At 45.9% G+C, this 12,468-nt stretch overlaps 1 protein-coding gene across 1 annotated transcript; it reads right to left on the bottom strand.

The window, feature by feature from the left end:
• Window positions 1-705: 705 nt before the first annotated feature.
• On the bottom strand, window positions 706-11,945 carry PICK1 (protein interacting with PRKCA 1). The gene is made up of 13 exons (XM_075155444.1): window positions 11,825-11,945; window positions 10,712-10,803; window positions 9,834-9,945; window positions 9,221-9,349; window positions 9,031-9,097; window positions 7,629-7,718; window positions 7,131-7,184; window positions 6,969-7,031; window positions 6,489-6,622; window positions 5,601-5,693; window positions 4,549-4,599; window positions 2,925-3,069; window positions 706-2,658 (listed from the first exon to the last, which is right to left on the bottom strand). The coding sequence occupies exons 2-13, from the start codon at window positions 10,750-10,752 to the stop codon at window positions 2,414-2,416; spliced, it is 1,224 nt and encodes a 407-aa protein (XP_075011545.1). The 5' UTR covers window positions 10,753-10,803; window positions 11,825-11,945; the 3' UTR covers window positions 706-2,413.
• Window positions 11,946-12,468: the final 523 nt, after the last annotated feature.

Below are 12,468 nucleotides of genomic sequence, written 5' to 3' on the forward strand. Positions count from 1 at the left end.
GTCAGCACCAGGCAGGTCACTAGAACAAGGTCCCCTCTGTTTCCTTGTCACCAGTCAACATTTCCCGCTAAGCTTCCCGCTCTTAAATCTTCTCACAAAAGCACATAAATGCCCTTAGGGTACAAGATCTTGCTACAGACGGTGCTGTAAGATACCCAGACCTCTTCCTTTACCTCCATCAGTCAGGCTGCAAAAAACCTGGCTACGCTGCCTTCCACTTTGTGTTGTTTGCTTTCAGGCAGGCTCCGCTGAAGCATTTTTCTCTGTTCCTCTTAACTGCTCCGTATTTTGGCACAACAAACAGCTCTGAAAGAGGATCAGGGACTTAGGCATCAGCTCAAGCTTGTGATGCAACAGCTGAGCTGCGTGGAGAAGCTGGCCCTGGAGGGGTGCAAGGATGCCACCAGGCAGGACTGAGACAACTGGTGGCTTTACAAGGCTGGTGTTCCCCTGGGAAGCCAAGATGCAGAGAAGCTGGTATTACATGGAGGACTGGCCTCGCTACAGCATTTATAAGCTTCCTCCTCTGGAAACCTGTGCTGCAGTGACCACCGCAGCTTGGCACAGAGATTATCCACGAGTATGAGCAAGAAAAAAACTGGCCAGCACATGATACCCATCTTCCCATCATTATATTTTAAGATTAAAACCAATGGAGGATGAGAAAACAAATCTCTAAAGAAAACCCATGAAGGACAGGAAACGAAATGTCACATCTTTCTTTATTAGAGACAACAGTCAGTATATCAGAGTCTGTGTAAATCTTTCAGAGCAGCTTGACCATGGATGGCTTTCTTCCAGGCACCCACAGAGATGACAAAGCTCCAAAAAAAAAATCAAAGACAAAAAACCAAACATCTCAATCATAAATTAATGCCCTTAAATAACTTCTCTCACTACCACTAGAATGTAATGACAGAGAAGTCAAAACCCTTGCCTCCGAGAAGCACACCACTCCTGGCAGTTGTGCTGCCCGCTAAATGAGAAAATGCCATCTGCATCTGGGACCAGCCCACAAGGGTGGAGGGAAAAAAGAAAAGGAAGGAGGAAAGGTTTTCCTTTCCCTCCTTCCCTTGTGCTGGGGAATGGGATGTCAGCTACTGCTGCTGGCTGGCCCAGAGGCAGCACAAAATGGCTGTGCAGAGAGGAGAGCAGGGGGTGGCAGGGGTGGTACGCTATTCACGCATGGCACTCAAAATCTCGATGTCTCTGCCTACAGGCCATGTCTTCCTCTCTCCACAAGGCTTCCTGCCTCTCCCCTCTAGTTTAAGGATGGATTATCTCCTTTGTGGTTCTAAGGTGGCTCCTCCTGGCACCTGCACAAGGAAAGAGTGCGCAGGACTGGCTGCACATCCTCAAAAAGCACATTTGGTTATTGTCCATCGCAAGGAGCCATGAGAGAGGAGGACGGTGGAAAGGAAATGCGTGCAGCTTTGCTGTTATTCCCAGGAACCTGTCTGCCTCAGACAAGTACGTTGACCTCGGCGTCTCTGCCAAGTAGGAGGGCTCCTTCCTGAGCCAGGTCCCTCCTTCCCGCAGGTAAGGGCGGAGCCACATCCTGCAGGATTCTAGCCCTGAGGTGTAGCTATAGAGTGGGCAGACAGTGCCAGCTGTGCAGGAGCTCAGGGACTATGAAGAGGATGGTAGCCAGGGGAGGAGACTTCCAAATCTTTGCAGCAGGGTTGCAGCAGCTCAGCATGCCAGGCAACTACTTCCACCAGCCCCTGCTTTGAGAGCTTCCCCCAGCCCCTTGGATGCGGGGGCGATCAGCACAGATGTACCACCACCACTTCTAGGCATCAATTCGGACTTCCTCCTATTTCTTAAAAACAGTGGCACAGAAAGCTGGGAGTGGTGGGAGTGATCATCCTACAAAAATCGGTCCTGCGGTCCATGGGGACAGATGGAAGAGACAGAGGAAGTTTAAAACAGGCCAGAGAATGGGAAGCTTGAAGACAGTGAGCAGTGGGGTGAAGAAAACAATGCTGGTGCTCACACTTTCCCATAGCACAAGGAAAGGACAGAAGGGGCTGTTCTCGCCATTCGTAATCATCTCCAGATGTTTAGCTGGCTTGCATGTGCCAGAGGGCAGTGGTGCATCCCACACACTCGGCAGTGTCCTGTCTGTACACAGAGTCACATGGCGGTGTGGTAAGGGATTTTCCTCCCCACACCTCAGTATCCGAGTTAGGCAGCAGACGTCTCCGGAGGAAAAAGGAATATCCAGGCAAACAAGCAAGGGAAGGGAGAGGAAAGCAGAGGTTGGTGCCACTCCAACCAGCCACCCCCACCCAAAGCAGACGAGGAATCCCAGACTGGACATACACAGAAAGTCACGGAGGATGAATCGGCATGTGAAATACATGTTTTTATAACAGTCTGCAAAGCCTTTCCTCTGGCCATGCCGGCACACTCAGGCATCATCAATGAGCTTTTCACCATTTGCGTCCTCCTTCCCGCTACCCTCTCTCTCGCTTCCTCCTTCTTCTTCTTCTGCCCCGTCCGTGTATGTGTCCTTCTGCCCATAGTTGAGAGTAGTGCGGGCAAGGTCCACCTCAATGGGAAAGACATCCGCATCTCGGAGCACGGCATAGCAGTCATCGTAGTACTTGGACATTGTGGAGACAAAACGCTGGAGCTGGAACACGATGTCTTGCACTGTAGTGGAGACAAGTTGGGAACAAATCAGGTGAAAACCGCCTTCACAAGCAGAGCATGAAGGCTGTGATCAAGCCTCCCTCGCCAGTATTCGTTACAGTCTCCTATGCATTAATCCCTTTTGGCCTCTGAGGGTGGATGTCTCGGGCACAGCCACAGAAGGGTTCTTCAGCAAAGACTTCTGAGCTGAGACGAAGGAGGAGCATGAAGGCCAAAGCCATGTCTGCCTGACCCCTTCAGGTGCTGGAGACAGCAGTGGCACTCACCGTGTTTCTGGTCCAGGAGCTCTATTTTCTCTAGTACGTCCTTCCTCATTTTGGCAAACCGTGTGCGAGCCTCCTGCCGGCAACGTAGGATAAGGCGGTATTCATAGTTCCCAGTGCTGACCCGGTAGAGGGGTTCACCCAGAGCCTGCCAAAAACACGGCGCCATTTTAGAGACTCCCACAACAGTGCTGGTACACAGAGTTTACCTACTGACGCGCACTCACTGTGACCTTGGGTTATTACAGCCCTCTCAAGCTCACTGGAACTGCAGTCAGGAAGCATGAAACATTAGGAATGCTGAGCCACATCAACAAACTGGTAGTCAATGGGGCCATTTTGAAGGCCAAATACATGCCAACCACAGTAAAGGAAAGCATCACTACCAAGCAAAGACAGAAGGACAGGCACTTTTCAACCCAGCATGGAGAAGTGGAATGTCTTCTTATCTGAACTATTAAGACAGGCACTATGAACAAACAAGTCTAGGTCTGAGGGATATATTAATTTATATCAATCAGACAAAAAATTCTGCCCTCCTCTGCAAGCTTCACCCTATATGGATTGCATAACATATTATACATCTACACAGGGAACCCTGTGGTACCATCCAGACACGATGCTGGAAACCAGTAGGAGGGATCTATATATTGTCCCACAAAATAGTTTTGAAAGAAAGGGGTTAGATCTGTTTGTTAGCAAAACAGCATTCTTCTCTTGCACCTGTAAACATAACATACATAAAAATCTGTGTTACGACTATGGCTTGGTAATACATGCTGCATGCGCCAAAACCCAAAGATGTTACTCTGTTGGGCAAGACTGCGATTCTTTCCTTCCCATTTAGCATGAAAGATACAATTAAATATTGTGTTAGGAAAATTTTATTCCTTCCTGGCACTGGGAATTGGGTATTTAAAAAATTCAAATCCCTGCTCTGAGATCAATATCTAGGATAAAAAAAGATCTTACTTTCATGCAGGGAAACTGGGCATGTAGGGGACACCTTTAGCTATCTTAAACAGAGCTGTTAAGGATTAGTTGTAAAACTCTAAACCAGACAGCAAACTTTGCCGGTTTTTTTTTTTTAAGTCTTCTGATTTTAAGTTACCTATTTTTAGGAAAAATTCTATTTTTAAGAGAGATCCTTTAATCAATTTTCCTCAACTACAAATGCAGCTTTCACATGTGTTTTGCTAGAGAAGCTAAACCTTCATTTCTCAGAAACAAGTCCAGAATTAATGATAAGCTGTACACTACACACAAATGGAATCTGTGAAGATAACACCTTAATCCTCCTTACACAAGCTAATATTACTTAAACACTGAGACAGGCAACCACTGAGCAAACAAGCTGCAGAGGAGATGTCTGGTCCCTTTACTATTCCACAGCACCAGTGATTCATGACAGTTATTGGCAGTGTTTCCTAGTGTTTCCTAGGATCTAATTAGAATTAGAGCTCCAATTTCTAATATGTTAAGAACAAATGTGTGTAATTCTTAGGATGTATTCACTAGTTTGGATGCACACAGGCACAGAAGCGCCTTTGCATTTATAAGGCAGTGTGCACAGGGAAGCTGTAGAAACAGCGTATAGAGTTGTCATTGCCACAGTACTGGTACTCACAATGCAGCTGTACTCTTCATCATCCATCTCTTTGACTTTCAGGCAGTAAGACTTTGCAGGATTTAAAGTAAAAAAAAAAAAAAAGGCAAAACAAGAAGGAAATATTAAGAATTAGAAGCCATTTCACCATCACCCACAGCCAGAGGGTTGTACTGTTTCAAGCCTTCCTTTAATGCTGCAGCTAGGGACACTGGGGAAAGCACAGTGGGATCAGAGTATATTAAACATCCCAGGTGGAAAGAAAATCTATTTAGAGAAAGATGGGGAGAGGAAATGGTGGGGGAGAGAGAAGGTGCTTAATATTTATATAACAGGAGCAAATACTTTAGGTAAGTATAACCTAGTAAAAGAAAAATCCTGTGTTCATCTACTGTTTGGGAAAACACACTACCGGATAAGTATGAGGAGGGAATAAATAAAGACAAAAAAAAAAAGTTGAATTGTGGGAAGGATTGATGTGGGAAGAGATGCTGCCATATTCACTTGCCTTAGGGCTGCAGCTCCAAATACTTCTCTCAACTAGTAAAAGAAAATAGATTCCTACAGTTACAGAACAGATGCACTTAACAACCCTACCCTTTTTGGGTGTAGAAAACAAGGGGTGAGTGGAACGGAGGAGGAAAAAAAGGCATAGTCTAAATGAAAGCAAATATGACTTGAAAGTTGTTTACTTTGGCTAAAGAAAGACTATCCAAAACTACCTGAAAAATATGGACTGGAGAGCTATTTAGGGGAGTTCAAGAGCATAAGTTGCATAGGAAGTCTTTACAAATAAATCAGAAATTAATTCAGTCATGTAGAAAATAAGTCATCTGGATTCTGGGAGATCTTCCTTAGCAGTGAGAACTATTAGTTAAAAGCAGGTGTCCGAATCTGAGTAATCTGGCAGTAGACAAAGAATTGGAAAAAATAATGCATTCTTGCATGGATTGTGGAAGGATGGATATGTGATCGTATAGGCTATATGTGACTTTCAGGCTATGAGTCTATGAAATTCAATTCAAACCAGCACTAAAAAAAAAAAAAAAAAAAAAAAAAAGCTAGTGGCTCACCAAATATTCAAACTTGACATCCAGGTATTTTTTGATAGTCAGCCTTGTGTCAGGAATGGCTTTATTCAGATACGTATTCAAGTCAGTAAGCATCTGCAAGAGAAACATCCTGTTGCTGAATGTAAGACCAAAAAGCATGACTACAATTCATCAAGTGCAACCTTCTAACCAGCACAGGTCATGAGACTGCCTCGAGTTAACTGTTTTTTGAACTACTGCATATTTGAAAGAAAATGTTTGTTCTTGACTCAGAATTGCCATGGTTAGAGCATCCATTACTGTCACTGGCAAGTGGTTCCAGTGTTAGAAATGCATGCCCCACTTCTAGTCTGCATTCATCTTCTTTCGACTCATCTTGTTTCACTTTCAGTTGGTCCTGGAAACCGCTCCCCCGGATTCAAAGGCCCACTACCCAACGCTGTCCATCCAGCATTGCACTGAAAGTGGTACCCAAATCAACATTTAATCCTCTCTTTGCTAAACTAAGTGGACAGATCCCCTGGAGACTCTCACTCAAATATATTGATTGAAATCCTTAAATTGTTCCTGGACTGCTTATCTAAACTCTTTTAAATTTAGTGATGTCTTTTAATTATGTGTACCAATATCAGAGAAAGGGCTCTAGGGACTACACTGATCAAACTACCCCCTCATCCCCAAAAGGAAAGGAGAGGAATATACTCATGTGCAAAAGTCAAAGGGACAAGATTGATATATTCACTATGTTACCTCTTAGGTTCTTTATGAAGAGTTCTCTGAAGGAAAGCAGACAAAGACAGTTCTTCCCACAATGAATGATTTATAAGACCACATCTTCAAAGACACGCTTCTGTCTTTCTAGATTCCCCTCTTTTCCAGACCCTTTATTCCTACAGTTAAATTCTTTACCGGTTTAATTGTTTTCAGAAGGTGAATCCCAAACTTCTCAATGTTGCGATGGGCATCAGCAAATTTCACAAAGGCTTCACTGGCAGCTGGTTGCGGCTCCCGTACGCCGATGACAGAGAAAACGTCTCCAAATGCTGGGTGAGGGTAATAAATACAAAAAGACGAAAGAAGAGGTTGACCCTGGAGAATAATCTTGCCTCCAATAATACAACTCCTTCACATAACCTTGCAATTAGCTGGGGAATGATGCTACATATTCCCTAAAGACCGGCGGTTGGCAGGGCATTTCTTCAACGTCCCATGTGAAAGACAGGCCCTGTGTTAGCACCATGACTGCTAATGCCCGGAGAGCAGCCCTTCCCAGCTCACTTCTGCAACACTTATTTTCTTTGAGTGAGGGAATAGCGCATCTAGGTACCAACTAAAACTCCTGAAACTGGAGGTCAAAGATTTCTGCTCCCTTCACTCAAGGTTCTTTACCTCGGTGTGTCTGGGATAGTTCAAAGAAAGCCCTGAGAAGACTCTTGGTGTGCTCTGTCAAGCCTGTGATGGAAGCCAGAAAAAACATGTAAGTCATTTTACTGAAACATAATGGAGGCATCCTTCTCTCCCATCTGGTGTCTGATGGAAGACACAGTTTACCTTTGTATAACTCTGCAGTCCTCTCCAGCTCCTCTAATCTCTTCACTAGTCCATCTAAATGGAAACAAGAATCAGAATAGAGAATTAGAACCGTCAAATGCAGGACATGGTTAAGACTTGACCGACTGGAAAAACACCAGTTTCATAGTTTTGGTTCAAGTTTCTCTCACCTCTAAAGCCTGTCCCCCGCTCCAACATGGGAAGCTTTTAAAATAACTGCCAACTAGTTTTACACTGTGGCGTCATCACCTATCAGCATTCACTAAGTGGGTCCTCACTTTAAATTAATTTTAGTTAACATGACCTTAGTTAACATTTGAATGGCCCCAATGACAGGATATATCACTCAGGAAGGGCAGAGCCAATCATAACAGCAAGGTATAGCAGAAGGAAAGAATTATGAAGGAATAACGTGGAAATGCAAGTAACTATAAAAAGTTGGTAAGCACAAGAGGGTAAGTGTTCCCTTAAGCAAATGTGCTCCTGGACAGTACTTACCATTGCAAAGTATGGCTCGGCTTAACCCCAGCGCATCCGCTGTCCCTGAGCTCATGTTCTCTACCAGTCGATGCTTTACCTTCTTCAATACTAAAGGCCAAAAGAGAGTTGCAAACCAGGACCAGGGTCATTTCTATGGGCATGAAAAGCACACTAGCATACTTCACCACTTTCTCAGGCATTGCATAAACTGGCCAGTCTGAACTTAATTCACTATTGAGGTAGTGAGCAGAAAAAGAATACCATAGAAACTAGATGTTCGGTCCAGCCATGCAGAGCACATCTTCTATCTTCTGCTTGTTCTGCTCTCACATCCTATATACTTCAATCAATAGAGCTCCAGCACTTCTTTTGGAAGACTATTCCAATAAATCACTTTGCTATAAGCTACCTATCGTGTTATTTGGAACTAAACTTTGCTTATGCTACTTGCTGTATTACTTCAACTGAAGTCAGGAGACAAGGCCGAAAGCAAAACAAATAGGATTTAATGCTCAAAGTTATCCCTTTGCTTACTTTTATCTTTTGGATCTTAGTTAAACCCTTTTGTCACCCCCTGATGGAATTAATTTCTGTCTTTGGTGGTCATACCCTGCAAATTACTAGAGACAATTATGCCCTCTTTGGAATCAGATGACTCAGCTACATTTATTTAGAGGCAAACTTGCAGGGGTGTGAAGTGCCTGCAGCTCCCAAGAACTCAGCTGGAGCCACAGTGTCCTGGAAAACTCAGCATCTCTGGAAAATACCATATTCTCACCGCACTTCTGTTTCCCCAGAAATCCATCTCAGTCCTCACCATTTTCCTGAACCCCTGTCAATTCATTAGCACCTTAATCACCATGAAAAGAAATGAAAGCAAAAAAAAAAAGATTGATTTTTTTAGGAAAGCGAAAAAGGTAGACCATATAATAGTTCAAAACACACACTTTGTTTTAGAAATAAAGCCTTCCCTCTCTCCTATAAAATCTGCGGTTGTACAAAACTCAGTGTAGATAGGCATTTCATCACTGTTCTCCACGCTGAGAAATTGCAACCAGTGTTTTTGATAGACGTATTTCTGTGTACAGCTGAAACTCTCAATAGATCAGCATAACTTACATGTATTAAAAATAAATAAATTAAATTATATCTAGTTGAGTTTCATCATCCATGCTAAACACAGCACAGAAAAACAAGCCTCCCACAACAACAGTCGAGCCTCAATTTACCTTTCAAGACTATTTCAAGAAATCAGGGAAGGGTTTTTTTAAACCTGTAATTCTCTTTGACAGTATCCATCTGAAAATGACTGAGTTAAGAGGAAGAACGGAACCAGACTTTTAATTTGGCTTTAGCTGGGACCAATCTTTCACCCCTCCGTGTCACTTTAACACTCTAGGGAGAAAGAAACCAGTCTTACCGATATCCAAAGACTTGCCCTGCTTTGGGTCGGCCTGAAGCTTGTTGTAGTGAATCGTCACTTCTCCCTGTAGAAAGAGCAAATCCAAAACTGCTGTACTGGAAGCAAGTAGCAGTGGCTTCCTTCACCAATGGACAATAAACTGTAAACTACGACCCAGAAGCGCCAGTGGCCCCCTCCTACCTCTCACCTTTACCATCTGTATCATCTTGGCCACTTCCACCTTCGTCTTCCCTTTGACGGACTTCCCATTCACTCCTGTGATTTCATCACCAGCTGCTACGGTGCCGTCTAAGGCTGCTGGAGTGTTATCAAATACCTAGCGAGAGGAGAAAAAGCACAGGTGGTCTGGAATCAAGAGGAAGAGAAAGGTGAATGCAGGGCTGAAGAACAAAAAAAGGACAATTACATTCCTCCTGTTTAACTCAGTTCTGTTTTGTTCATGGTGAAGTCGCAGTTTTTCCCCTTTTCTAACTAAGAGGTGGGTTGATCATCATCTTCTCTCAGGAAGTTCTTGCCTCCAGGACGTACCTCCTCAAGTAGGATTTCCTGATGTTGAGAATGTCACACTGTTCCCCTACGAATTCTAACATACTCTCCAAGGAGAAGGATAATTTCAGAAGTCTTAATTTAATTTTTCCACACCTATTAGGTACTAGGGTAAGGAAATCTTACTCACTGGAAAGTGAGATGATGTCTCCCACTTTGAGAAAAACAAATAGCATAGAAGTCTCCACGCTTTCCATCTCTCAGGCCAACACTATTTTACAAAGATAGTTTATTCTTCTTCCCCGAGTGCCCACCTGGACAATGTAGAGACAGGGGCAGTACTGTGCTCCTCCCCCAATGCTGATCCCAATCAGGTTCTGAGAGTCCTTCTTCAGGGTCACTGTCCCAGGTACAGTGGGGATCCCCCTAGAATGAGAAAGGGGGAAAGAATAACTGAACACGGTAGGCAGAGCTGCATGTGTATGAATCAACTCTGATATCTGAGTTGATACAAACTGAGAACATAATGGGCACTGCACACTTGAATTCATCACATTATCTCCGCCATAGAGTCTATCAGCACGGGCCAGCAGAAAGACCTTCTGGGCTCTATTTTTGAGACTGCATGCAAGGATTAGAGGTGGGAGAGACACCCTCATCCATCGCTAGGCACTGAGGAAACACTATCATGTTTTAGACAGTGTTTCATCTACTCTTAATGCTGGAGTGAGAGGAAAACTTGCACAGCATAAATGAGATGCAAGACAAGTGTTCCATGTTAAATTAATTGTTAATCTCATCAAACCTTTTACTTGCTCATGAAATGCCAGTGTTCTCCTTCTTACAGACCTAAGAAGTCCAGAGTTTCTCTCCACTTCTTGCCTCCATTACAAATTTTTTTTTCTCTGGCTAAGGTCATTAATTTACAGAATATTTGTCAGCACTGCTTTGCAATGAGAAACTCAGGGTAGTCATTGCAGAGCAACAGAAAACATTCTCCTTTGCTCACCAGCACAGCGATGCCTCTTCCCCAGTCCCCAGAGGGAGCAAGAAATCAGGACTGAACAGCAAGTCTGACTCTTTGGCACACAGTGTCAGGAGCAGGTAAATTTATCCACTCCCATTAGGTCTTGGCTGCAAAGACTATTTCTATTGTTAGCAAAAAACAGGAAAAGACAGGCGAAATACTCACAGCTTATCTTCCTCAATATCATAGTCCAAATCTGCAAACATTGTTTTGGTTAAGTGGAGCCCGTTTGTCTGAAAATGCTTATTCCAAACTCCCTGGGAAGAAAGAACAGAATAAACCCCAATAAATTAGGGATCTCAATAAAAAACTGCAGAGAATCAACCTGCCACCCTTGTTGATCCCCTTCTTTTTTTTTTGAACAATGGTTAGACAATAGTCTCTGTTCTTTTATCAGCGATGAAAAACATGTCAAGTGTCTCTGATTCTCTGCTCTGAATGAGACAGGAGAAAGTCCTCGAGTTTGAATGCTGCATGTTTCAAAACCCACACATGTGCAGTATTTCCAAAGCACAGAAGAAAATGTGGTCCTTTCTGGAAGCTGCTTCTTCACACGCTCTACCTGCACCACGGCTGCTAAGGATATTTACAGTTTTATCCCCTACATCCATTAAACATCTCCATTTTGTTCTTGACTTCATAGCAAGTTATGTCCCTTTTTGACATTCATCTCCTATCTCGGGAAGCTATGTAAAGCTTTTTGCAACTCGTTTTCACAAAAAAACTCATTATTTCCCCATGCACAAGCCCACCTGTTTCTATTTAATTCCAGATAGCAATTAGCAGACACGTTTTGGTTTCATTCATCCTTCAGCAGCACCAACAGCACGGTGACGCTGCCCCACACCGCGGCGGCCTCCCGAGGTGGTCACAGCCACATCCAACTCCACCGGCCACCAACGGGCGAGGGCTTCGCCCACAGCTCGCCACGCCACCTCCCTCCTGGCAGTGGCCTCGCACCTCAGGCACAGCCCTTTGCTGCCGCCCTCTCACCGGGCTGGGCCCGGGGGCTGCGGGGCGAGGGCCTGGCATGGGAGGCTCGGCTTTGGGCCCTGACGGCGGGGTCTGCCGGCCGCCCGAGGCCTCTGCCCCAGCCCACGGACCCGAGGGGGGACACCGGGCACTGGCCCAGCCGTTTGGGGGGGGTTGCCCTGACAGGGCCCGGGGGGGGGGTGAGAAGCACGACCCCCAGCCCCTCCCTCACAGAAACCGTCGCCGGGGCAACCGCGGGGGGGGGCGGCCCGGAGGGGAGATGGGGGAGAGGGTCCCGTGGCTCACCGGAAGTGGCCGCCTGGCGCGCGGCCCCCGCCGCCACCTGCCGCCCGGCGCTGTCAGCCCGCCGACACGTCACCGCCGGGGCCAGCCCGGAAGCAGCCGGGCGCCGGGCGGAGCCCCGCCCACTCCGCTCGCGTCGTGCCGCGTTGCCATGGGGACGGAGACCCGCGGGGGCGGGGCCAGCTCGCTCCTGCCGCCATCTTGAGAGCGGCGCGGCCGTGGCCTCCCTCCGCCCAGCCAGACCCCTCCGGTGCGGCTAGTTCCCGAGGCCTTGTGGCCCGTATGGCCACCACGGCACACAGAGGTGGAATGAGGCCTGCAGCCTCAGCCCAGGTTTTGGGCTACGTCTAACTCTGCTTTAGGTTTCTGAGGTACCTCAGTCACCGCGGGGCACCAGGAGGCAGAGCCTTTGGGCTCAGTGAGTCACAGAGGGGGAGCTGCAGTGGTGGCAGCAGCTGAGGAAGAGGATGGGAACTGCTGAGTTGAACAGATATAAGGGTTTCATGGCACAGCATGAAACAGCAGTGCCATGGCTTGTCCTGCTGTTATTAGTGGATCGTGGTGAGCTATCAGCTGTTCAGTCACCGGGAGGGGCACTCAAAGTGTGCCTACCTCGAGGAAGAGATGCTCTCTTGCACTTGTCACTT

Source organism: Calonectris borealis, chromosome 1 (assembly GCF_964195595.1).
Source record: "Calonectris borealis chromosome 1, bCalBor7.hap1.2, whole genome shotgun sequence".
Classification (NCBI taxonomy): domain Eukaryota; kingdom Metazoa; phylum Chordata; class Aves; order Procellariiformes; family Procellariidae; genus Calonectris; species Calonectris borealis.